This window comes from Euleptes europaea, chromosome 5, assembly GCF_029931775.1.
Source record: "Euleptes europaea isolate rEulEur1 chromosome 5, rEulEur1.hap1, whole genome shotgun sequence".
Lineage (NCBI taxonomy): Eukaryota > Metazoa > Chordata > Lepidosauria > Squamata > Sphaerodactylidae > Euleptes > Euleptes europaea.
In genome coordinates, this window is record NC_079316.1 from 89,798,349 (window position 1) to 89,825,565 (window position 27,217).

Genomic DNA, 27,217 nt, shown 5'->3' on the forward strand with positions numbered 1-27,217 from the left:
GACTGTGGCTCAGTGGCAGAGCATCTGCTTAGCATGCAGACGGTCCCAGGTTCAATCCCCAGCATCTCCAGTTAAAGGGACTAGGCAAGTGTGTGTGTGTTAAGTGCCGTCAAGTCGCTTCCGACTCATGGCGACCCTATGAATGAAAGTCCTCCAAAATGTCCTATCTTTGACAGCCTTGCCCAGATCTTGCAAATTGAAGGCTGTGGCTTCCTTTATTTACTTGCTACTAGGCAAGTAGGTTATGTGAAAAACTCCTGCCTGAGACCCTGGAGAGCCGCTGCCAGTCTGAGTAGACAATACTGACTTTGATGGACCAAGGGTCTGATTCAGTATAAGGCAGCTTCATGTGTTCATGTGACACACTCATATGAAGATTGTTAGGGTACTTCCACACTGGTCAGAAGTCTGAAATTTGATATGCACATAGTCAAATACTTTAGAAAAATCTGAATTTGGAACACTTTTAATATTGTTATCAAAATGGGGAGTTTGAAGGTATTGGGCAACTTCATGTTAGCCAGAAAGCTAAAATATGGTTCATATGTAATCCAAGACATTGATTACTAGACAAAGTCTTGAAATGGCACATGGGGATGTCTGTCAATCAGCACTTGGGATCTGACATTTAACTCTCATTTGAGAGGTAGAGCAAGCCAGACGACACATGGGAAAGGGCTGTGAGTGTTTCGCTGCTTCTGCAGGCACTTAAATCAGTTCTGAATTGAGTTCTGAATGGAAAAGAAATGATTTCCAGTAGCAACCAGAAGTGCAACTATATATACAAAAGCCTTTATTGGCATTAAAAAGGACATCATGCAATGCAGTTTACAGTACAATCATATTATAAAAGATATGCAAGTATCATACAATAAAAATTACAATAAAATGATATTGTAGAAACATACAGATACACTAGGTTGGTTATCACTATCCCAAGTCAGCCATTATGTGGTGCAAACTTATGATCGCGTTCTCTGATTGCGAGCTGGAGGAACCTTGCCACCGAGTCTATTATTAATGGGTCCCGTGTGGTCATCAGGAAGGACGCCTTAGTTTTAGCAGGTAACCATTCCCTGTCAGCAAATAACAGGTCTATAAGTTGAGATCGGCCCCTAGCATAGAGTGAACACTTAAGGAGGACATGACAAACTGTTTCTATATCACCTTCCCCACATGGACAAACCAGAAGTGCAGAATGCAAACTATGTTTGCTACTATTTCAGTGGGATCCCTCTTCCCAAATATTGGAAATCGTCTGACCCTCCTTGGCCTCTAGACACGTGGTTTGTTCACCATCTTTCCACTTCCTGCCTTCCAATATAAACAGCATCACACTGCCATGCCCTCGTTCTTCACTGCTTTTGTGTTGGAAAAGTGCGTGGACCAAAGTTAGACGGAGAGTGAAAGCCATTCCCACCTGATGCTGCAGTAAAAGTGTTGCCTGAGGCAAACAGTCATTCGGGAATAAAGCACGCTCTGACCCAGAGTGACCCCAAGCGCCTGTTGGGAGGATTTGCGTGCTGCAGAGCTGCCAATGCTACCATTTCAAAATCCATTGTATTTTCCTCTGTGGCTTCTATAAGAGTCCAGGGCAACGTCCACCCCTCTGCTTGTCTGTTATCCAAATTTCTGCTTGCTTCCCTGTCCTGTTTAGCCAGGGTGCAATATTTCACATTTTATATCCACAATAAATGATGCAAATTAGATATTTTTGTATGTATTTACGGCACTTTGCTTAGTTACGTTGTTTAAGTCCAGATTCTCACACAGTATGGGTTTGGGTGTGCATATTATTTTGTCTGTATCTATTTTGCTACAGATGCTCAGAAGTGTGAATTGATTTGCCAGTCTGAGGAAACAGGAGATGTGGTATTCATGAACCAGGTTGTTCATGATGGCACCAGATGCAGCTATAAAGATCCATACAGCGTCTGTGTGAGAGGGGAGTGTGTGGTATGTAACGAAACCTGGATGGCTATCGATTTTCCCAGATTTTGTTTTTTGTTCAGAAGAAAGCGAGAGAGCAGGCAGAGGATGCCTTTACCATGTCAGCTTAATCTTCACAGACTTTAGCTTTTTTAAAAATATTATTTATTATACAACAACAAAAAAGGAACACAAATGGTTAACTGGGAAACTATTTGGGGCAAGTAAACGCATAATCTAAATAAAGGGGACTATATGCTAATAAATACAGCAAGAAATGAGCTTATCTGATTACTCCCAACTGTCTAAAAGGTCTAATGGCAATATTGAACTGCAAAGCAGGAACTAATACAACAACAAGCTACAAAAAACTAATCACAACAACCTAAGAAATAAATGATGGTACACAAATTAAAACAGTGAGTACAAAATGCAAAAATCAACAGCTAAAGTAGCAAGGGCCCTGACCTGGATGGCCCAGGCTAGCCTGATCTCGTCAGATCTCAGGGTCAGGGTCAGTCCTGGTTAGTATTTGGATGGGAGACCACCAAGGAATACCAGGGTTGCTGTGCAGAGGAAGGCACTGACAAACCACCTCTGTTAGTCTCTTGCAATGAAAACCCCAAAAAGGGTTCACCATAAGTCGGCTGCGACTTGAAGGCACTTTACACACACACACACACAAAGTAACAAGGGATCCAATGATTTCTACATTGAAAATGTAGAAGTTGGGAGAATCTCAACAGTTGAGGTTCTCTAGAGACTTTAGCTTTTCTATACAGTTTTTTTGGGAATACAGTTTAAAATAAATCTGTGCTGAATGTTCCCCTGTTTTTCTCCTTGCTTCAAAAATATCACAATTGATGCAGCCAGGCAGATTGCTGAAGAAATATTCACCTCACAGTTCATGTTACTTTGTTTTAGTTTGGCGACGTTTTGTTCTTCTGGCTCCATTTTCTCCTTCTGTGCCCTCATAGTTCTTGGATTCACTTGTCCGCTGTGCTGTTGAATTTGGTTGCGGTAATCCACTTAAGGTTGTTTGCGTGTCCAGGATATCATTAGTCAGAAGTAGCATTGTAAAGACATCAATATGCACCACTGCAGTCAGTAGTATTAAAGCTTGGCTAAGGATTGTGATGGCAAAGAAAAATGAAAATAGCACCAAGAAGACCTTCAAAACATTGCAAAAATTGCCAGAAAAGAATGACCAAAACAGAGTGGCTTTCGACAAACACAAAGAAATAAGCAACAAAATAGAAGTTTCAAATTAGCCCTAATTTAACATTCTGTTCAGAATTTAAACTTTGTATTGAAGAGAAATCAGTGGCATGCTTCTGGGGTATGGCTAGCTAAAGAAATATATAGCAGACAGGCGTGCCAGATGGATAACAGAGGAGTGCTCTCTCCTGCTGCCGAAGTCTCTGTGTTTGGGGCATGTTAATGCCCTTCTTAAATACATTTCACTTGGGTCTTCTTGACGGCATGGATGGAACTTCCTTCTAACTCAGTGTCCTGGGGCTATATTTTCCTTTCAGAGAGGCTTTTGAAGTAGGCCTCTGTCTTGCTGTTTTGCAGTTGGGCGAACTGATCTGTGAGAGGCTGTACTTGCATAAGGCTAAATTAGTGGCTGTTGAGCTTTGGCCTCTCAAATGCAACACTCTTTCCACCTCATTTCATTGTTCTTTCCTTTGGCTGTAATTCACTTGGGCCACACATATGCTAGTAATTATGAGGAACAGCAATACATCTTCTGGCTTAGTATTGTAATATTTATGTGTGTGTGTGTGTAAAGTGCCGTCAAGTCGCAGCCGACTTATGGCGACCCCTTTTTGGGGTTTTCATGGCAAGAGACTAACAGAGGTGGTTTGCCAGTGCCTTCCTCTGCACATCAACCCTGGTATTCCTTGGTGGTCTCCCATCCAAATACTAACCAGGGCTGACCCTGCTTAGTTTCTGAGATCTGACGAGATCAGGCTAGCCTGGGCCATCCAGGTCAGGACATTGTAATATTTATAGTAGACTGCAAAGTAACCCCTAGAGGCTGAACAAATTCTTGTTGCTTACGGGGTCACAGGAGGGGTTTATTTTGTTTTTGTTCTGTCTTTTATAATCTTATGCAATTTGGATAGTATTTTTTCAAACATCTAAAATCTCTTGGATTATAATGATGTTGGTAATACAGATGGTTTTGACCAGATATTTTGGTGTATATTTTTTTTCATTTGGATCTGCCATTAAAGATGTTACCTTCACCTATAGCATCAGTGGCTGTGATAATCTCAGAGCAATACAACACACATCTCTTATACAAGAGAGAGTGCCACTTCATATTGTTCTGCATTAGTTGTAGTTTTAAGTGACAAATGGCCAGTGTTCTTATTTTCGTGGCCAGTTTATTCTCTAGAACAGTGGTTTTCCAAGGTGCTTGGGTTTCCTCACTGTGAAATGGCAGGGCAGAAATGGCAGCCCAACTTCTTTGAAAGATAGCTTGAACACTACCAGTGTTCCCATGCCAAAGAGCTATTGGTTTCTAGGTCTCAGTTCAAATGTGGTCTACAGGCCTCCCAAGTGAGCAGAGTAAGCTAAAGTACAAGGTTTTCTCTGCAGGTAAGTCAAGGTAGAAAGAGTGCCATGAAGAAAAGTTCTGTAGGTAGTCATATGGGGACCAGGTGTAAATTACACTTCATCTTCCCCATGGGTGGTCAATTATATAGTAAGATATCCCAGAAGTTGGGATATTATATAACAACTCAAGAGACTATTAATCTTATAATATGTAACTTCTTTGTCCTCTCAGCTTTTGAAAACTGTATTTTGCTTGGCTGAACCTATGTTGGCAAAAACTAATTGGTTCTATTTTTGCTGGTAATGTAAAATCAGAGGTACCAAACCATGAAGTACAGTTTCCCCCTGTAGTTCTCTAGGATTTTTGACCTGCGGTAAGCTGCTCTGAGCCAATGGCTAAAGCAAGATATAAATCAAAGCGATTAAAGAGATTAAATCTGCTACTGAAAACATGCATATTAGATCTCAGAACAGGGTAAGTCCAGCAGACTTCTTTGGGATTGGGTATCTGGTATTACAGTTTGCTGAGGACTAGGGACTCTCTGTAAAGTTTTGTATGTTTATATTTGAGAATTCTAATTATAAATCGATTCTTTCATTTCAGTTTTTCTCACCAGGTTTTCCATGGCTCCATATAATGATATTATTTGGAGTACAATATGTGATCAACAAGTATTACGATGTTACAGATGCTTTTAATAATGTTGTGTTCTGTATTGTAAAGTGACACATTTAGGGAACAGAACTGTGTTAATATTATTGTTCATTTATAGATTGGTAGGAAACATTGGGAGATATAAAAAGGCAAGTGTTTGAACTGAGTTTAGCCACCAGGTAGGAGTTGAGTTTGGCCACCTATTTTATTAATGCCTTCTGTAAACATATGGTAATTTCCATGTTGTTTTGTACTATATACAGTTGTAATAAATGTGTATTAAGCAAGTGGATTACCCTATAATTAAAATAAGACATTTCCAAATAATGAAGTGTGTTAGCTTGGGGAGAAGCCATCATTAGGGGAATATGCCATAGCAAGTAAGTATTTGTTTATTTGTTTAGCCATAGGCTATTACAAAACTTCCTTACATAAATACAGAAAACTTAAAATGATATATAAAAAAAGATAGAATTACAGCAGTATGCATTTCCCTGGTAAATCAATTACATACGCAATCTCTGTTAAAATATTATTTGGATTCCTGTGCAGAATTTTTCTTAATAACTTCAAGAGCTCTAATCTTCCTGGCTGCAATAGCAAATTGTGATACTCTCACAGGCCATTCCTGAAATTGCAGCGTGCAGAGTCAGCGGGAAAGAGGCGTTGCGGCGCCTCTTCCTATGCCGAATCGCTCACACCGCAAAAAAAAAAAAAAAAAAGCCGTTTCGTGGCTTTTTTTTGGTTTTACTGGGGCCTTTTGCCCCATAGGGCAAGGCTGTGCCTGCTAAAAAGCTAAAAAGCAGGCGCAGCGCTGCTGTTCCCGGCACCGGAAGCAAGGGCCGAAATGGGATAGGAAGCCGCCTACCTGGCGGCTTCTCCCCCTGGAATGCCTCCCTGCGCCGGCACGGCCTCTCTCCGCCATGGCCTGTGCCACGGAGAGGCTGCGCCGGCGGAGGGGCGAGGCGCGGTCCCACGGCGCTCGATTACACGCACGATTACACGCACTTACGCTGGTGGCGAGGTCACACTGCCTCCAAAGAACTATTGGCCCAATTCTCAGTAATGGGCTGTCAAGGTTACATCAGAGTCAGAAAGTAGGAAGATCAATTTATCAAATTCAGAACAAAAAGTTACTCTCTTCAGAATTCCATCCAGAAATTTGGCTCTAGGCTCACTATACAGTGGACATATTATGATCATGTCAGTTTGATAAAAATGACTGACATGAGAGTATGAAAACGAGTACTGCTGAACTCTTGACACCCAGATATGATCTCAGGAGTGGGAGAGTGGCCAAATCCTGTTAATGAGGACGCCCTTTTGAAACGGTGTCCTTAACACCATATTTCTGTGTTTTTATTTCTCTTTTTTTCATAACGACAGCACGTCGGTTGTGACAAAGAAATTGGCTCCCTGAAGCAAGATGACAAGTGTGGGGTTTGTGGTGGTGACAATTCCCACTGCCGGACGGTAAAAGGGACTTTGGTCAAATCTCCCAAACAGCCAGGTGAGGCTTCAAATTTAAAATTAATGGAACAAAACCAAGTCAGTGAGTTGGAGAGAGTTAAGGAATACATCCATGTGACGTAATGCTAGACAAGGTACAAGTGAACGGCGCAGATAGGTAATTACTTTGTACTGTCTGGCCAATGTGCACAGGGTTCGAGTGGAGGGGGAAGGAGAACTCATCCATGGTGTTTCATACATTAGTCAATATGCAAAGGATGGGTCCCCCTCTGTTTTTTATACCAGTGAAGATTCTTTGCCAGCAAAAGGGCCACTGGTGAAAAAAGCAGGATGGGGGGATTTGGGCTAGCTTTTCCCGTCTTTATTCCTGACACCCATGTTGCATGGCTTTTTGCCCACTGTATACCCAAGTGCTCATCCTCACCTTTTGGTGCTTCTGGGCTTTTGGAGGAAGCAAGAAAAAAATCTACTTCTACCTGTACTTTACACTGGTGGTGCATAGAATCAAACCCAGTGTCTCCAAATGGAGGCAACGAAAATTGGCCAAGCCAACTGTAAAAAAGCCTGTTTAATCTGTCAATTTGTGCAGGTTTTATGTGACATTGCAGGCAGCGTGTGAGTATGGTTACCAACCTCCAGGTGGGGCCTCGAGATCTCCCACTTTTACAACTGATCTACAAATGACGGAGATCAGTTACCCAGGAGAAAATAGCTGCTTTGGAGGGTGAACTCTATGGCATTGTTCCCTGCTGAGGTCCCTCCCCAAATTCTGCCCTCTCAAGGCTCCACCCTCCAAATCTCCAGGTATTTTCCAACCCAAAGCTGGCAACCCTACATATGAGATTTTCTGCTTTTGCTGTCCATTTAAGCAAGTTTTCCATACAGTTCTCATTAATTACATGTTTTTTCATGTGCAAGTGTGAATCTCAGTGTACAAGAAATAATATGGTGGTTGTTCCTCAGCCTGTTAGCTCAGGAAACTGTTCACTGCTTTATTGTACCTGAGCTCTGTAGAACTGGAGTCCAGTGGGAGCATCTTCATTTCAGCATGGTTTGTGTAGTAGGTATTCCCAAGGAACTGAGTACATAATAAATATGGCTCAGAAAATGCAGCAAAGCCAAGAGATAAAATCTTTTAAAAAAACCAACAACCTGTTTATATTTCCTCTTAGTAAAGATCCCCGCAGTGTCAGAGTCTCATAGGAAGTTTTTGTGGAATTCGTATCTTGCTGTAGCGTAACCCATTTTGAGAATGGCTTCCTTTCTTTGCATTTTGCAGTGGGTGCTTTGAAAATGTTTGAGATTCCGGCTGGCGCCAGGCATGTTCAGATTGAAGAAGTGGAGCCTGCATCCCATACAATTGGTAAGAGCCAACCACGGGCAATAGGTAGACAGAGAGTGAATTCTGCCTAGCACTATTTATGTAAAGGGACATTTAACTGTCTAGTTCTTAAAAAGAGCTTGTTGAAAACTTGCAGAGTGCAATCCAGCTATTATTAAGTATTTGGGAATTGCACTTGTTTTCATTGGTAAATGAGAGATGTGTAACTCTCCTGTTGAAATCAGGACTGTTTAACTGGATTTTATTTTTTCTGGGAGCTGTCTTTAGGAATTAGATTGGTCCTTGTTAAACATTTTAGTAACTCACAGTGGGTAGCTGTGTTAGTCTGTTTGCAGTAGTCAAAAAGGGCAAGAGTCCAGTAGCACCTTAAAGACTAACAAAAATATTTTCTGGTAGGGTATGAGCTTTCGTGAGCCACAGCTGAAGAAGTGAGCTGTGGCTCACGAAAGCTCATACCCTACCAGAAAATATATTTGTTAGTCTTTAAGGTGCTACTGGACTCTTGCCCTTTTTGACTATTTTAGTAACTGTTGATAAATATCCCAAACATACAGTGATTTTTCTCTCTTTTTCTATGTCACTTACATACAATTATTTCCATAGTTTAAATAAGCCCTGCAGGATTGATTCATGCAGGTGTGAATAAATGATGTATGCCCAGGGTGGGTGGGGGATGAGGGGACACATGGAATTAAACTCTAACAAAATATTCTGTATTGTAATCAAAACATTAAGATGTAGTGTTTTGACATCACACTACTTAAATTCATCTATAAAATATAAGATTTGAACCTTCAGCTAAATACAGTGGTCAGTTACTACGTATGATTGATGCTAGGTATAGATTATCATTTATTATTTCTATACTATAATCTTTGTACAACATACTTTAAAGATGAAAGCTCCCAGTTAAATTGGCAAGTAGAAATATAGGAGATGCTGTGTGATCCTTTCTTGAGTGGTCATACAATGCTTCTCTATGTGCTGAACAAACTTGAAGAGGGCAGAACTTGAAGCCAAATCTCTCTCTCCCTCTTGCTTATAGGGAGGGAGAGTGTGTATGTTTTCTTTCCACTCAGAAGTGCTATTAAGTTGGAAGATGACTTGGAATACCAGGCAGGACTTGGTATGTCAGTGGTACAAACAAGCCAAGCAGGCACTTTAAAGGAAATGAAAAGCAAGTTGAAATTTAAACCAGAGGGCAGTTGGAACAATGGGAGGAGAGGGAATTTCAGTTCTCTTAGCAGGTGAAGAAAAAAATATCTCCAAAATGCAAGGTTTAAAAGAAGGATTTTATTAAATTCTAGCAATACGTTCGCCATTCTAGTTGATAGGGTGTATAAAGAGGGAGGGCTTGTGTATTACAAGGCCCCCCTCTGCAGGGTGTGAGTGTGCAATTCACATCATAGTTTTGCTGTCACTGTAACAATTCCCCATGAGGGACATGAGATCTGAACCTGGGGTTTCTTGGTTCATGGGGCTCTTAGGCCCTTTCACTAATAGATAAGCAGGGAAGGAAAGGCAACATTCTGACTCATAGAGACCATGGAGGGTGGCACAAAGGTATGCAGCACCAAGTGAGGTTAAAGAGCTGAAACAACACTAGGTAAACAGTTTTGACATTTTGATTGCCACTTGTTCTGCTGTAAGTGAAGCATGTTGATCGAGAGGAAATTGCCTCCATGAACTTCTTTCTCCAGCTGTTAAGAACCAGGCCTCTGGCAACTTCATCCTGAATCCCAAGAGCAAAAGTGCCAAGAGCAACACCTTCATAGAAATGGGGTTGGAATGGGAATACACCGTTGAAAACAGCAAGGAAAGCTTGAAAACCAGCGGCCCCCTGCATGAAGCCATCAGTGTGCTGGTGAGTTCCAGAGAGATGTCCTGAGTTGACGTGGATGAGCACATACAAAGGGGCCTGCAGGCATGTTTCTCTGTGAATGTTTTGCTGGGTTTACATGGATACACAACTTCTTGAGATAGATATGCTTTTAAGGCACTTTGCAGTCTTTATTTTATTTATAGACTGTGCAAAGCGGGATTATCAACATCGTTACTCTTGTTTTACCAATGAGAAGCCGAGGCTGAGAGAGGTTAACTGGGCTATCTTTGAAACTTGTGTCTCCTGCCTTGTAATTTCCTCTCTTCTCACTGGATTACATCTGTATCCTTTTAAAGTTCCTGCTGGTATTTAAGATTTTTTGGAAACCTTGCTCTTTAAACTTGCTAGTGGGGCTATGCCTTTTATCACTAGACATGGCAACTCTCTGCTATGGTGAGCTGCCTGTGTGCGTGTGCATTAGTGCACATTTGTGTGAAGAGAGGATAGAACTTTCATACTGCAATGTCTTCCTTTTTCCTCTGCTTCTAGGTTGTCCCACAAGAGGATGATTCTAAGAGCAGCCTCATGTATAAGTACATCATACATGAAGATCTCCTTCCTGTCATTGGAAACAACAATGTCCTCCTTGAAGAAATGGATACCTATGAGTGGGCTCTGAAGAGCTGGTCTCAGTGCTCAAAAGCTTGTGGTGGAGGTATTTTCTTTTCTTCTTGTCCTGCTAGAAGAACATATGAAGAGCCCTGATGGATTAGACTAAAGATCCATCAAGTCCTGTTTCACACAGCATCCTGTATCACACAGCATCCAACCAGTTGCCCTTGAGTGCCAACAAACAGGTACAGAAACCAAGGCCTTCTCTGATGCTGCCTCCCAGCACTGGTATTCAGAGGTTTGCTGCTCTGAATATGGAGATTCCCTTTAGCCACCATGGTTAGTAAGCATTGACTAACCTCTCCAGGATGAACCTGCCTAGCGTCCTTTCAAAACCATCTATGCTTGTGACAATCAGTAAGTCCTTTGGCAGTGAATTTCATTGTTTAATTACTGAATAAAGAAGTATTTCATTTTGTCTGTTCTTAACCTGTTTCCCAGCAGGTAGGATCTTAGGCTTCTGTTTACCTATCCTAGGGTGCAATTCCATACAATGCCCATTTGTAAATTTGTGAAATTGTAAATATTGAGTAAATCGGAGCATTTAAATGGACAAAGTAGGTTTTTGAAAAGTCAAGTTAGAATTTGCTGGCTCAGGATTTTTCTCTGAACTTTATTTACTTTTATGATTCTCCACAATGGGGGCCCAGAGTAGCTTACTTTGTCCTCCTCTTCTCCATTTTAACCACACAACAACCCTGTGAGTTAGATTAGGCTGAGAGTGTGTAACTGGCCCAAGCTCACCCAAAAAGCTTTCATGGCAGAGTGAGGATTCGAACCCGGGTCTCCTAGATCCTAGTGTGATACTCTAACCACTATACAACACTGGCTGTCAGGATGTAGTTATATATTCTTACATTTCTGGGGATATTTTCTGGGGACAGTTGGTGCAGTGGATAATGTATTCCTGATTATAGATTGATATCTGTTTCTATTCTTTTTTTGCTGGAAATTGAATTACTCATTTAAAACACACATAGGGCGAAAACGCATGGTCACTTTAGCCTCCTTTATTCCCTGTTTCAGCCAGGATCCAGCCAGGATCGAACACATGCGTTTTCGCCAAACGTGTGTTCGATCCTGGCTGAAACAGGGAATAAAGGAGGCTAAAGCGACTATGTGTTTTCGCCCATACTCTTCCTGTATCCCAATGTACCCTCCCCTCCTGATACTTTTTTGGTGAGGTTAAGAGTGTGTACTTGCAGGTAAATTTACAGACAGTAGCCACCCCTGACTGTCAAGTGGAATCACAGATTCTGATCTAATCAATCTTGCTTGTTGCTGGCTAGGAGGGAATGATGCTCAACATATATTTCTTGCCTTTCCCCAGTTTTAAACGTGCCATTTCCCTCATTTTAGTGTTGCTCCTGTGTTATGCAGGGATCCAGTACACCAAGTATGGCTGCCGGAGAAAGAGCGACAACCGAATGGTGCATCGGAACTTCTGTGATAGTGGCAAGAAACCAAAGCCAATCCGCAGGAGATGCAACATGCAGGAATGCTCTCAGCCAATGTGAGTTCTGCTCTCTTCCCATTATGTCATCCTTCAGCTCTTCCCGAGGTAAATTGCACCATTTAACAGGCTTGGGGGCCCATCCATGCAACCACTTTTGAAGTGCCACCACCTTTCCATTAATATTCACATGATAACAGCAGTCTTCTGAAATGGCCCCTTGTGATAAAATCTTTCGAAGCTGTAGGGGAAAAAGACACTTTTTCAAGTGAATTTCAAGGGAGAAATTCATCATGTGGCTACTCATATATTAAACATGCTCATGTCAGTTAGCCCCTAATATTGTTGCTGAAGCTTATTCCATGACGAGCAGAGTGAAATCTGTTCAAAAGTCAGTCCTGTGTCTATTAGCTTCAGTGGAGGTTTGACAGTGTATTCAGTCAGGATTTCACTGCAGAACTCTTAATAGTGTAAGAACAGCTGGCTCACAGAAAAGGTCTGTCTAGTCCAGCATTTGATTTTTGGTGGCGGCCACCAGAATCTAGAAGCATGGCCCCGTACTTTGAAATCCCAGCCCCTACCAGGTTTGCAACCATGATGGCCTAATTCTCACTAAGGTACCACTTCAGACTGCAATCTGAAAGAGACACATGATCAACTGCTTCCCGGTTCCAAATGACTAAATCCTCACATGCAGAGAACTGGCATGGCAGGAGAAGGCTAGACTGAAATCCTCTTCCCTGATGCCTAGTTTTTTACATGCAGGGATTTGTTAATTTTTTTGTATGGAGGAGCATTCATTCGTGTGAGCCCCCACCTGCAGTCTGAAGTGCTGCCAGCCCAGGCACAGGTAAGAACCAGGCAGATGAGTCGTTCCTCATTGCTGGGCTAATAGTTCAAGGGGTCTATGATTCTTTCTGCAGGTGGGGAGCGGAGGAATGGGGTGCCTGCAGCAAGTCCTGTGGCAAGCTGGGAGTCCAGATCAGGGTGGTACAGTGCATCCAGCACCTCCAGAATGGCACAAATCGGACAGTGCACACAAAATACTGCCCAGGAGACAAACCAGACACCCGCCGGCCCTGCAGTCGCATCCCGTGTCCTGCCCAGTGGAGAACAGGGGCCTGGTCTCAGGTAAGAAGGTGCTGCCAAGGGTAGCTGGCCTTGTGACTTTCAGCACCCTGGGCAAAATACCAATATCCCCATCCCCTTCTTGCTTCTGCACCGTGTTGTGGAGCTCCTAGGACTGGCAGCTCGGCTTGCTCACTGCAGCAGGGTTGCGCAAAGGCAGCAGGGTGTCGTCTTTGCTTCCTGCTCAAAACCTCCCATCCCCTTTACCAAGCTGCCTCTTTCTGGGGCTCCCTCCATAGAACTCCCAGGGAGGTGTGGTGCCTGGTTCCAAACAGGCCGCTTTCTGCATTTTGCTTTGCCCTACTGAGGTCATTTATGCATAGGAGTTTTGCCTGAGGTTCGTTGCTCGCTGGACCCACACTTTCCTGTTGGGAATCTGTGCACCAGCACTCTCCAAGCTCAGATCAAGTCCCGCCCCTTTAAATGCTGTTTTGTAGTTGTCTTACTTTGTCGTGCTTACTGTGAGGAAAAAAACCCCCCTTAAACCCAACTGCTGCATAAAAAAGCATTTTAAGAACAAAAAACATAAAACGGAGCAATCTGAAAGGGGGGAGGAAGAAATCCACGTCTCAGATTTAAAAAGCTTTCCTTCTGCTAAGAAAGAACTCTGAGGAAGCAGGAAGCATTTGAATCCCTGCCTCTTTACACTTTGCTTTGTAATTGGCTGTGAGAGAAACCAAGCTTGTGTGTCCCGCGCTTTGCCTTATGCACAGGAATTTCACCCAGGCTGAGTCAGGGGAGAGGGAATAATTGGTTTAATAAAGGAACAGGAAGCCCCAGACAGGAACCCCCGGGATTTGTGAGGACTGGCAGTGAGGTCATCTCTAATGGATGGGAAACTCATGCGTTAACTCCAAGGAACAACTGAGACATACTGGGGGCAAACATGAGTGAAAGTACCCATGCATAAATGACCTAGGTGTCCTTCTCTGCTGCTGCCAAAACCCTTTGTTTATCGCCCGCATCTTTAATGTCCCTTGATAGCACTAAGGCTCTGTCCTTTTTGAGCATTGCTGTTTTTGAATGCCTCAAACACATTCACTAAGGCAGTGTTAGGTCACCGGCTTGCCCTGAGTGCCACAGAGCCTGTTGAATTGGGTTTGCTGTTGGGGAAAAGCCTAGCTTAGTTTATGGCATTTGTTGCAAGCTTGAAGGATTCAGAAGCATTTTGTGTGCAAATAAATCTGGGGTTTACAGTTGCAGAGAAATTTGAAAATGTCTAGCTAAAAGATCAGAGAAATTTGTTTTATTTACATTATTCATAGTCCATCATTCACTGAGACTCAAGGAGGATTACACAATGTAGATGCACTCAGTAGGATGATACATTTAATAAGCAATGTAATAGGACTAGGGAATGCAGAATTTTGAAATGGAGCTACTATCTGATTCAAGCATAAATATTGAACATAATCTTCAATAATGCAGAACATGGTATTGCCACAGTAGAAACACAGTGCATAGCCCTGGACCTTTTAAGATGCAGCTCTGTTTCCTTTATAAAAATACCCTTACAAACAATTCTGTTTTATGCAGTTTGTGAAATGCCAGCAGCATGGGAGCCTTCCTGACCTCCACTGGCACGTCACTCAACAGGGTGGGGGCTAGTATAGGGAAGGCATGTGTATGGGCAGTTGTTGATACTGCCCATCTGCAAGAGGCCCTGCTCAGATGAGCAAAGTTGATGTGGTGAGACAGGTGTAGAGGCAGTGCTGCAGATATGAGGGTCCAAGGCCATGACGGGCTTTGTATGTGGTAGCCCAGGCCCTGTGCTGTGCTCAGGAACTGATAGGCAGTGAATGGAGTGACGACAGAATGGGTGTAATATGGTTCCTCTGCCTAGTTCCTGATAATAATTGAGCTGCAGCATTCTGCACCAACTGGAGTCTCCAAGTTGGTTTTGAGGGGAGACCTGTGTAGAGGGCATGACGCTACTCTAGTCTTGATGTTACTGTGGCATTGATCCAGGTGGCCAGATTGACTGATTTACGGTAGGGGTCCCATCTTCCGGGCTAAACTAACTTGGAACAAAGCGTTTTTAAAAGCCATGTTAACTTGCTTCTCCAGCTTGGTCCACTACAACCCCTAGGCTCTTAAGTGAGTCAGTAAGCATCAGCTGAAGCCCATCAAAAGAAGGAAGCACAATGTTGTTTAAGACATCAGGTTTCCCAACCAGCATTACTTCCATTTTGTCTGGGTTTGGTTTCAACTTGTTCACTTTCAGCCATTTAACCACAGCGGTCCAAAGCTTACAAAAGATTTATTTGAAAAGCTTTACTTCTTATTTGCATAATAAATGAGAACATAGGTTTTAGCTTACAGAGTGGTACAGAGTGGTAAGCTGAAGTACTTCACTCAAAGTTCTGCCCAAGACCTGAGTTCGATCCCGACAGAAGTCGGTTTCAGGTAGCCGGCTCAAGGTTGACTCAGCCTTCCATCCTTCCGAGGGCAGTAAAATGAGTACCCGGTTTGAGTCTCCCTTAAGTGGTAGAGAAAAGCAGCATATAAAAACCAACTCTTCTTCTTCTACCCAGCTTGCTGGGGGTAAAGTGTAGACGCCAGGGGAAGGCAATGGCAAACCACCCCGTAAACATAGTCTGCCTAGTCGACGTCGCAATGTGATGTCGTCATCCCATGGTTCAGTGATGACCCGGTGCTTGCCCCTTTACCTTTTAAATCTATGTATCAACACTTATGATGATCCTGTCTCTGCTTCTTCTTTTGCTGTCAAGTCACAGCTGACTTATGGTGACCCCGTAGAGTTTTCAAGGCAAGGGACATTCAGAAGAGGCTTGCCATTGCCTGCCTCCATGTCACGACCCTGGTATCCCTTGGAGGCCTCCCATCCAAGTACTTGCCAGGGTCGAGGCTGAGTGTGTGTGACTGGCCCAAGGTCACCCAGCAAGTTTCCATAGCAGAGTAGGGATTCAAACCTGGGTCTCCCAGATCCTAGTCCGACACCTTAACCACTTCACTACCACTGGCCCTTACCCCTCTTCCTTTGTATTAGTGCTCTGTCAGTTGTGGAGAAGGGATCCAGCAGCGCCAGGTGGTGTGTAAGTCCAGTGACAACAGCCTTGGTCAGTGTGAGAGCGAGAAGCCAGAGACCATCCAGGTTTGCAGAATGGCAGCATGCCCAGGTGAGGCTGGAACTGTGCAAAGCATTTCGTAAGTATGAATGCGCATGTGTGATATGGATAAAATGGCTGAGGTGTTTTTTTTTTTTTATGTGTGCTTGAGGGCTACCGTGCTTGTTTATACATAGCAAGTAGGTTTGTTTGCACTGTGGACAATATGCATGTGTAGTATCCCTAAGGAACTGTGGCTGCCAGGAAAAGCAGGTGTCCAGGACTGGAGGATGCACCAGGACAGCAGGGTAGAGGGTAGTGCAGAGTTGCCCCATGTAAAAATTGCAGGAATTAACTGCTGTAGGCCAGGCTAGATTTAATTTAAAGCTGAGTATGCAAATCATGGGCAATAAGAGGACATTTTATTCCTTATTTTTATTCCTTATTTTTCCTAGTTTCTAGCACCTTAAATACTTGGTGTGCCTTTAGTATTCCTGGGTCTAGATGCTGCTGCTTGAAGTATTTTTCTCTGAATTTGTCTGGGATTTCTTGGATGCTGTTCTTGGCCACCAGTATTTTGGATGGCAGACATATGAGTTAATACGCATTGAGGTCTGTGCTTTGCTGTGTGAAACCCTCAAAAGAGTTAATCTGTATCACCAAAGATTGAGAAGTATCACAAGAACAGTCTCCAGAACAGTCACCTGACCTCCAGTTATTTCACTCTGCATTGTGATCCAGACACGGTGGCCTAATTTTATACCCCCAGGAAAGCTATCAAGCATCACGGCAACTGCAGACACCGGTGATCATGTGACTCCGAAGGTCCAGTGGGTGCCACAGGAGAGTGCCAAGAACCCAGTTATGAAGATATCATCAAGTAAGTGCAGTCCTGCTTCTGAACTTTGCATTGGGATCATCATCTGTTTCTACCGCACCTCTTTTTGTTGTTGTTGTAAACCTTGAAATATTCCGCTGGCAGAATAGCAGAATTATTGTTTGGGCTTTGACAGTCTGCGCAGTCATGCTGCTTAACTTCCTGCATTGTCTGTGTAGTCTCTCAGGGAAAAAAACACTTGTCGGGCTGCTGGTTTGTAAGCATGGAAAGCAGCCGTCTTGGTTATGCCCTTCTTCTGTCATGTCATATTAATGCTGTAGCCAGAGTTCAGTGGATGGAAATCAATATATATCCCACTGCAAATTGAATACTCTGTAAATCAGGCCTGCACAGCCTGTAACTCACCCTGCTGAATGCAGCTCACCAGCCGTGCATGCAGTGTGATCTGCTGGGCTGCCTTATGTATCTGTCTAGCACCTCGTAATGTTCCCCTTCCTTCAAGGAGCTCAGAGTGGCATACATGTTTCTCCCTTCCCCCTATTATCCTCACAACAGCACTGTGAGCAGTAGAAAAGAGCAAGAGTCCAGTAGCACCTTAAAGACTAACAAAATTTCTGGCAGGATGTGAGCTTTCGTGAGCCACAGCTCACTTCTTCTGTTACAGCTAGAATGTGAGTCCATCCATCCTTAAGTAGAGACGAGTGAATTAGACACACAATGGCAACAGAAATAAACAAATTTTATTTGCGGCTAGTATGCCAGTTAGGCAAGGAAAATGTCAACAGCAAGTAAATGGCATTAGCAGGCATGATTGGATTAGGTGTGATATGCAGAGGGGTAGTAATGGAGAAATCAGCGTTGGTAATGAGACAGGAACCCCAGATCTCTGTTAAGTCCAGGATAATGCATTGTCTTGAGCTTCATTATTAGTTGTAATTCATGAGCTGTAATTGGTGAGCTGTGGCTCGCGAAAGCTGCCAGAAATTTTGTTAGTCTTTTAGGTGCTACTGGACTCTTGTTCTTTTCTACAACTTGTGACAGACTAACACGGCTACCCATCGTGACCTAACATCACTGTGAGTAAGGCTAGGCTGAGAGTGACTAGCCCAAGGTCACCCAGCGAGCTTCCACGGCAGTGCGGGAATGTGAACCTAAGCCGGCCAGATTCTAGTCTGGCTCTCTAGCCATTACATCACCCTGGCCCTGGGCAACCCCTTCCTGTTGCTTCCCTGCCTGCGATTGCAAAAGCAGAAGGTTTATATAGATGCTGGGGAACTGCATCTGGCTTGATGGATCACATGTTTCCCAGGAGTGCTGTAAATAAAAATGAAGTAAAATAAATAACTTCCTGCACCTTTATAAGCCCAAATCAGAATTTTGTTCCTGTGACTGCTAATGACTGTGGCCTATGTGCTTTTATCACCTGAGTGCTTATAATTAAGTAAATGAGCAATCCTTTGGAGAGACAGGCCTATGTAGCCTAGGGAGTCAGTAAATCCTCCCACACCTTACAATAAATTGAATAATGCTGGAAGTCTTCAGCTATCCAGATGCACAGTCTCAGTTTAGGACGACTTCGCGCTCAGTATCGATGCAAGAGCTTAGAGAGGATTGCTTGTGCATGAAGCCCTGTTAGGCATTCAAGTGCCATCTAGTGTTCCTTGGCTCATCTGCAGGAGACTTTAGCTATAGTCCCCCCCCCCGGGCCGTCTCTGCATAGTACATAAGTATTTTGCATGCCTGCTTGCCTGTCTTTTGAGCAATCGTCACCCTTGTTTCTCCCCGACTTCTACATTCCATTTTTTGTCTTCCCATCTTCAGCTGCTATGCTGAGACGCCGCAGTTGCTGACATACCCATAAGCCTAATGCCATTTGGCGTATGCTATTATGCACCTCGTCTCCCATAAACAGTAAAGAATGCAGTGGTTGTCTCTGCCCATGCCATCATTTTGCATCCTCAGTGCTTGTGTTTCTAAATGAGCTCTTATTTCATTAGGTTTCCCTTTGGGGAATAAGACACAAGTCTTGCAGTTAACTTGTAATGCTGGAGGTGCCCAGGGAGAGCGTTTGAAGAGTGACACAAAGCCATCTCCTGAGTAAAACTGCTATATAAGGCCAGGACTGTAGTGTGGATGGGGGGGGGGACACTCACCTTATCCATATCCCCTGTATCTCTGATGCCCTGAGCTGCTGGCCTCAGAGAGATTGTCGTACCTATGGCAGGCTTCAATTGATGGCCGTTCTGCAGGGCTTGATCTGGCTTTGTCTCTATCTCTGTGCAATTCTCTCCCCCCACCCCATTTCCCTATTGCTATTATGTATATAATATTTAAAGTATATGCCACCCTCCAGCACTGCTCAGAGCGGTGTAGGCCAGGTTGGCTTGAATTGAACCCAACTGCATTCATGCGGTGTACAACATGGAAATTTGTTTTCACAGCAACACACTGTTACCATTTACAAGCCATCTGTGTGCAGTACTTTGATGTCACAATGGATGTGGTGGCAGTTTGCCAGTCTGATAGATGCATACGCTCGCTCCCCTTACAAAACCCTCTTTGTAACTTTTCTTGTTTGCAGAGGAGCCTTGCCTTGGAGACAAGTCCATATTCTGCCAGATGGAGGTCTTGGCTCGCTACTGCTCCATCCCTGGCTACAACAAGCTCTGCTGTGAATCCTGTAGCAAGAAGGTCTCCACCACCAGTCAGCCGCCCAGCACCAACCAAGGAGTTCTGGAGACGGGGACACGCGGGGATGCTGTTCTTCCCAGCCCTCTCCCCCAGCTGCCTTTCCACCCCACCATTATGAGCCACCTGCAGAGGATAAAAGGCACAGTTCCCAAAGAGACAGAGGCAGCCCATGGACCCCTGCCTGCCTCAACTGCCCTTGGGTCCTGTCAGGCTAAGACTGCTTCACAGTTTCCGGGCAGTTCCAGCAACAACTCTTCAAAAGATGACATGTCAAGAGTTCTACCTCCTACTCGACAAACGGCGGAAGGGAGGGGCCCTAGAGACCTCCGGAGCAGCTCGGCTTCCCGACACCTCCCAGCGGTCTTGGACAACCCTTTATCTGTGTCACAAAGAGAAAGCAAACTTCTTTTTCTCCCTCAAGGACGAAGGAAGGACATCACAGAGTCCAAACAGTCAGCTGGCAACCTTAGGACTTCCTCGCCTGTAGGGACATGAGAGAGGGTTTCTTTTTCTAGTATCTTCACTCATCGTGCGCTCTTTCTCCACAGTTTACATTGGGCAAAGCCACCGCATTTCTGGGCCCCTTTCCAAAATGGGAAGGAATACCAATTTCAAACACAGTCATGTTAATTTAATGATACCGACATGTGATTTTTTTCTTTTTTCTTTTCTTTTTGTCTGTGGCACTTTTAAAAATGCTTTTATTTAAAAAAAAGAAAAAGAAATTCAAAGGAAGAGACATGCAGGAAAAGAGCTGTAGCAGCCATTCCGTTGCAAACAAACCATGGTGAGCTATTAAATGCACAGAGCTCATGTAGCCCAAGTTCAGAATGTGGCTTGAATCGGTCAGGATTTTTCTTCAAGGGTGCTACAAACATATTTTCAAGCAATACGATTTTGAGAATGCCAAGAGAGGACCCTCTTCCTCCAGTTCCTGCTCATCGCTGCTGCGGTTCCAGCCACCAGGAGCATGCTGGGTTCTGAAACGGTGCTGCACATGTCCCTGTTGTAGTCTTTCCTATGGTGAAGCCTGGTGTGTCTTGGTAACAGACGGCCCCAAGAACTGATGTTTGTCGTGGAGGGAGAGATAAGGAAACTTAATTTGGATGGCATGGAGGGATAGTGTGGTATTTGACCCAGCGGCCCTCTGAGTCAGCTCTCTATCGTCCACATGTCGCTGAGGTGCTGTGTTAAGACTCTTGGGGAAGGGGAGTGTTTGATTTCACAACTCACATTGAGTGTCTCTTGAACTGCGTACGAATAGCAAGTACTGGTTCCTTTAAAACCAGCTCTCTCATTTTGGGGCATGATGGCCTTTATTTAGCATGGCAGTGATACTTGTCAGTCACATAGAGGTGGGACTATATGGTGATAAACAGAGACTTGCCGGATCAGGCCCAGTATCCAGCTACTCCACTGTTTAGTCTCCAACCCTGGCCGTATAGTCTCCAACCCTGGCCGTATAGAAACTGACATGCTAGGAGTCATTCATTGTTTGCCCCCAATTTCTGCCCTGTATTATCATTCAGCCCTGAAAGGAGAGTATATGAGGAGACTTGTAGGGCGGGCCAGGGAACTGGAGGCAGTAACAATGCTGACAAATACCTCTCTGTTTAAATAGTGACCCTCCTGCAAATAATTTGGTTGGATACCCTTTGTCTCTCACCGTTCTCTTCATTTCACTTTCTAGTTAGAATTTGAAGGTATTTTCTCTTGCATTTTTGAGGTGCTATTTTGGACCCTGCTGAGATGGGAAGTGAGGCTAGTGCCCCTGGCCTGAGTCAAATATGTCTAGCAGGTGCCTTCTCAAACAGTGCTGAAGTGACATTTACCCAGGAACTGTATCCGCTGCAGTCAATAGCTTTGGCAGTATCTGAAGATGCAAACCACATTGTGCTGAGCAGTGGTGGCAGCAAAAAGCTGGAAAATGGTAAGATGGTAAGAATGGACCGCGGGGATAGTGTTTGTCCTGCTATTGTAGACAGCAACATAATTTTTTTAGCTGGGAGGTAGAGGCCAGCTACCAGATGAATTTAATGTTAATACCCTTTTCCCCACCCCCTCTGCTCACACACTTAAAGTCCTCCTTCATTTTCCTTTAAAGATGTTTACTACATATGGCATCTGAAGGGCATTGTCTATCCTTTCTTAGACACTTTTAAGCACCACCACAGGTGTAGTCTCAGGGATCAGGACAGCACTGAGCAATGCCCGGTGAACCACATGAATCTTTACTTTGCAGCACATGTGCAGGCTTTTTTAAAAAATTTGAGAGAGATACTTCTGACATAGGCTCAGAAAACCAACAAAGTTCCTAATGTGGCCATTGGCCATTTCCACACAGGTTATTTGCCCTAGTTTGGATGCTGTTAGGAAACAGGCTTTTAACCTGCTTCACCCCAGAGTTGTGGCCCATTTGTGTACCTCCTGGGAGTTCACTGGCTTTTCCTCAATCTTCCTCAAACATTGTTTGCTCCAAAGTTTTGGGAAATATTATAGCAAAGCCTGGATGGTTGTTATGTGGGTGGGAAAATTCAGGTTTCCCCACATGGCAACCATTTTTCCCACAGCGGTCATTTCCTCGCCCAGGTTCCGGGGGGCTTTTTTGATTTTTAAGTGGCAACTGAATACCATTATATTGATATAATGCTGTAACAGTATGTGTAGCAGGTTCTCAGATTCCCAGCTTTCATTTTACCCCTTTAAAGTTCATTTCTATCTTGTAGCAGAAATTTAAGGGGGAAGGCATATCTCCACAACAGAAGGAGGCAGAGATTTCCTTTTTTTAAAATGGAAACTGGGAATTCAGAGAACTTGTTACACATAGATATCATGTTAGGTTGATATAACAGTATTCAATTGCCTATTTTTAAAAAACCAAAAAAACCCTGGAAAGGCCCTGGTGGGTAGGGGAGGGGGAATGGCTGCTGCTGAAGGAAAAACTATGGGGCAGGGAAACTGTGAGTAAATCTGCCGTGTGGAAGCCTAGTTGCTGCTCTACTATGTTGGCTGCCACAGTAGCAATGGGGAAACTACGCTTGCCTGTCCCCATGTGGAAAGCACCATTGTAAGACCTAGAAAAACAAACCTTGGCAGGAATTCAGATGAGTGCCACTCTAGAAATCTCTACAAAGATGACATGTCTGCTCAGAGAAAAAGAGAGGCACATATTTTAAAATGCATCAGTTAATGTTTATGAAGCATAAACTATTCTCTCCACATCATCTGCTACCATAGGTTATACATGCTCTGTTATAGGTTACAGTGAATGCACATATATCCTGCATGTATGTGTGTGATCTGTTTTGTAAGGAAGAGCCAATGTGTGTTCACTTTACAGGTGAAACTGCGGAGTAGTAGCTGGATAAATGCGGGGTTTAAATCACATGTTTAGCTGTACATGTGTTAAATGTAACATGAGAATGACTGAACAGACATATAAAGAAAAATCAAGCATACACTGTACATTGATTGCATGTGTGTTCACTGTAACTTGTGAACAGGGCTGCAGAAATGGTCTTTGCAGTGTAAACATTGAAATTTATTGTACAAAATTGAGGAGACAGATGAGAAATCTAGAGTACAGAAGTCCAACGCATATGCCAAGAGCTAAAAAGTTGGTTGGTTATGGATGTGGGGATTTCAGCCTTCCTGGGCATGTGGGGCTTCTCCTGTGGCCATTTTGTCTCTCAATTTTCTTTTCCCCTCTAATAACCCTCTGATTTCTCTGGAGCACAACCAATCCTCCCTTCCTAGATTCCACTGCTTCCTTTGGCCTGCTGCCACGTTGTGTGTGTGTGTGTAAAGTGCCGTCAAGTTGCAGCCGACTTATGGCGACCCCTTATAGTGTTTTCAAGGCAAGAGACTAACAGAGGTGATTTGCCAGTGCCTTCCTCTGTATAGCAACCCTGGTATTCCTTGGTGGTATCCCATCCAAATACCAGGGCTGACCCTGCTTAGCTTCTGAGATCTGACGAGATCAGGTTAGCCTGGGCCATCCATGTCAGGGAACTGCCACTTTAGCTCCCTGTTTTCTTCCCTGGGCCCTGCCTGCTCTCCCCCTGTCTGTGATATGAGCAGCTCAGCTAAAGGCAGATAGGCAGGGACCTTTCTGTCCACTCTGACCTTCTGCAAATGTACAAGAACTCCTCCAAGATGTTTTGTTGCTGTTGCCCCTCCACATTCCTGTCAGCACATCAGTTAGTGCATTACAATGTAGATCCTGAATAAGCCAATCAGAATTTGATAGACTGTGTAACCCTTCAGATGTTTTATTGCTGCATGCTCTAATAAGGCCAATAAGGCTCATATCTATAGTACAGCCAATCCCAAACTCTGTGGTGGGGCACATTAGTGTGCTATGATGGAAACCTTTAACCTGCCACAGGGGAAGTAAATAATTAAAGGTTCCTGAGGGGTTGTGGGGAATACTGTCCACTGCATCTCTGCATGATGTACTGTCCTGTGTGTGCCTTTCTCCAACCAGCCGCTGCAGGATTGCAGGTAATTTTGCCATGTTTTTTGTACTGAGTGTGATTGAATCAGCCACTCCCAATATATAAATGTGGCAGAGTGACCCAGTGTAGCACACTCTGGGGGCAGGAGAACATCATACCTGGAGGCCATGGGGGTCTTTAGATCCCAAGCCCAGTCACTGTTTCATTATGCCAGTTATTTGATCCCTGAAGGTGTGGTTCACTTCATCCACCTTAGGGTCACACTGGGTTACATAAGTAACCTCCAGGTGGTAGCTGGAGATCTCCTGTTATTACAACTGATCTCCAGCCGATAGAGATCAGTTCCCCTGGAGAAAATGGCCGCTTTGGCAATTGGAATCTATGGCTTGGAAGTCCCTTCCCTCTCCAAACCCCGTCTTCCTCAGGCTCTGCCCCTAAAATCTCCAGGTGTTTCCCAACCCGGAGCTGATAACCCTAAAGAGAAGAGCCACGGCACTGCAACCAGCCTCCTACTTCTGCTTTCTTCTCCTGCCAGCAGCCTCCTCCCATTTCCTCTTCCTCCCTAGCTTTACACCTTGATTAAACTCCCCCCTCTTCTCCTCTGTTCCCTGCTGCAAAACGCCGAGTCATTGTTCTTCCATCAAGGCTTGCTTCCTGCCACCACGTCCTTCCCTGGGCCTGACTGCAGTGGCTGCCCTGGATCCCAACCTGCTCCTCCCAGGTGAGTCTTGCTGCTGGGTCCAAGGGCCTGTTCTGCCCTGTCAGGCAGTTTGTTTCCAGGTAGCCTGCCACACCAGCCTCCCAGGAGGCTCTCTGACTAAGCTGCTTTCACTCAGGTGTATGTAGGAACATAGGCGTTGGGTCTACTATGGTTCTTACCTACACTCCTCTGTGGTTAAAAATAGGAAAGTGAGTGAAATATGTGCCTCAGAATTCAGAAGAGAAGTGTGCCTCCGTTATAAGACGTTTGAGAAGCACTGCCTTCGCTTCAAACCTTTTCTTGGCCTACAGAATTCTGGTTCTCACGTTCATTTGGAATCAGTAGTGAAACAATGGTTTAGGTTTCATGCCCAATGAAGTGCCAGCTGTGTCTCCCAACCAGTGTCCTGGCCCTTTTCAAACACTGGAGATCAAAGTGGTCTTCCACTTACTTTGTCAACAGGCAGCTTTAACCCCTGGTTTGAGATTGGTGTATGTGTGTGATATATATATATTACCAATGCCTTTAGCAATTTACATTTATACATTTGCATGATCTGTATATAATGCCAGCGTGGATGTACATGAAAAATGAAGGCAAAGAATACACCCACAACTGTCCCTTTGGTTCAATAAACTGCCCTGAAATCCCACTCCCTATGACTGCCACTCTGTGTACAGGATAGGGCTCTTTTTATAGCTGAGTGGAGGGAGATGTGAGAAAGGAGGAGGGGGAGGAAGGATGTTAGGATGAAGCCTTTATCCATATCTATCGGAATATATATGTAGAATGCATACACATCCACATGTGGAAAGTACCCAGGACTTTTTACGCACTTCAACTCTATTTATGCACTCCAATGAGCATGCATAGGTCCAGGACCAAATTTCCCTTTGTAATTCCTCTTTCTCCTTTGCACATTCACAGATACACACACACCACTTAAAACATCTGAAAAGGGCTTTGAGTTTTTCCACCCAGTAGCCCTGGAGCCAACCTTGGCTGTTGAACAGTGGCCAGAAGCCAGATGAAAGGCTAACAAATGAATGGTGGTCTTGTTTAGTGGTAGCAATACTGTGATAGCTCTTTTTGGGAACACAGAACTATCTTGGATTCTTTATTATGGGAAACAATGGTGAGTGGCTTTTCTTAAAGCATTAGCTTACTTTACTTGACCATCCTTTCATCATTTTAAGCTCTATGTTTACTTGGAATGAAGCATTCACTGTCAGGAAGGGGGTGGTACCTATGATACCACTTCCTAGCGCTATCTTGCTTTCTGTGCTGTGGGTAGTTGTAGTAGCTCCAGGATATCACTATATAAAGCTAAGAAAAAGGCAAAAGAACCAGTTCCTTAAAACTTATTTGTAACTCTGGTCATTTCCACAGAGGTTATTTGCCCTGAGGTTAATGCTGTTGGGAAGTAGGGTTTCCCCCCCTGCTTCCCCACAGTATTGTGGTGCATTGGTGCACCTCTTGGGGTTTCCCTGACCTTTCTCAAGTCTTTCTCAAAACTGTTTTGCTCTGATGTTTTGGGAAAGATCACAGGGAAGGCTAGATTTTCAAACCCACATGGCAGCCATTTCCCCTGAAACTCCCCCTGGCAGCAATTTTCTCTCCCCACGCCAACCATCAGGCTTAAAAAAATAAGCACTAGAATATTATTGTAGCAATATACTGCTGTAACAATCTGTACAAGGTTCTCTTCTCATCTTTGTGTTTTTAAAAAAAGTCAAGGGGAAAGGTGTATTGCTGCAATGTCTTCCAAAGAGATGAAACTGGATTACAGAAAGCGAACAAGGTTGGCTGTTTTGGCTTCAGATGATGACAACAAGCAACCGTTAGTTTAGGAAACCCCTCACAGAGAGAATAACAACGTGTTTCTTTGCTCCTTTAGCAGCTGCTGTGACACAAAGTTAAGTCTAAGTTAAAACAGGTTATTTTCATTTGAAAGGACGATTACACCTGAACTAGAAATACTCTGATCCTTACTCCACATATGTAAAGCAATACTCAAAAAGGTCACATATGCATAGCCTCTTGCACCTATACCAAAGAATCATTTGGGTCATGTGGCTGGGATGGGATTTCCTAGTTCATCATCTTGACCATTCTTTTCCAGCTGCATTGGATAATGTTGGTTTTCACCTTCGCAGCTTAACTAGAAGCCCCAATGCCCACAACAAGGCTAAGCACTAAGGGAAATTAACTGTAATGAGGAGCCCAAGGACACTGGTACCGTCAAATGTTACTTTAGATACACTGAGGCGGCCCAATCATGGAAAAGGTGGGGAAATTGCATTGTTACAATGCAAGAAAGTGTCCCTTCTATGTTCTCTTTTTGCGAATATGTTTCTTTGTGGAGTGGGGTGCTGGTCATTTACCTATCAGGTTGCAGTTGCCAGGAAGGATGCATCCACTGACCTG

The 27,217-nt window shown here is 44.0% G+C and overlaps 1 protein-coding gene across 2 annotated transcripts in view; it reads left to right on the forward strand.

The window, feature by feature from the left end:
• The window catches only part of ADAMTS14 (ADAM metallopeptidase with thrombospondin type 1 motif 14), an 86,662-nt gene extending 66,534 nt beyond the window's left edge, over positions 1-20,128 (forward strand). For both annotated transcript variants that reach the window (XM_056849706.1, XM_056849707.1), the window contains exons 13-22: positions 1,823-1,956; positions 6,536-6,659; positions 7,899-7,982; positions 9,662-9,825; positions 10,333-10,498; positions 11,836-11,968; positions 12,832-13,039; positions 16,047-16,176; positions 16,874-16,984; positions 19,524-20,128. In XM_056849706.1, the coding sequence (XP_056705684.1) occupies positions 1,823-1,956; positions 6,536-6,659; positions 7,899-7,982; positions 9,662-9,825; positions 10,333-10,498; positions 11,836-11,968; positions 12,832-13,039; positions 16,047-16,176; positions 16,874-16,984; positions 19,524-20,128 (1,859 nt within the window). The remainder of the gene's footprint in view (positions 1-1,822; positions 1,957-6,535; positions 6,660-7,898; positions 7,983-9,661; positions 9,826-10,332; positions 10,499-11,835; positions 11,969-12,831; positions 13,040-16,046; positions 16,177-16,873; positions 16,985-19,523) is intronic.
• The last annotated feature ends 7,089 nt before the right edge of the window (positions 20,129-27,217 follow it).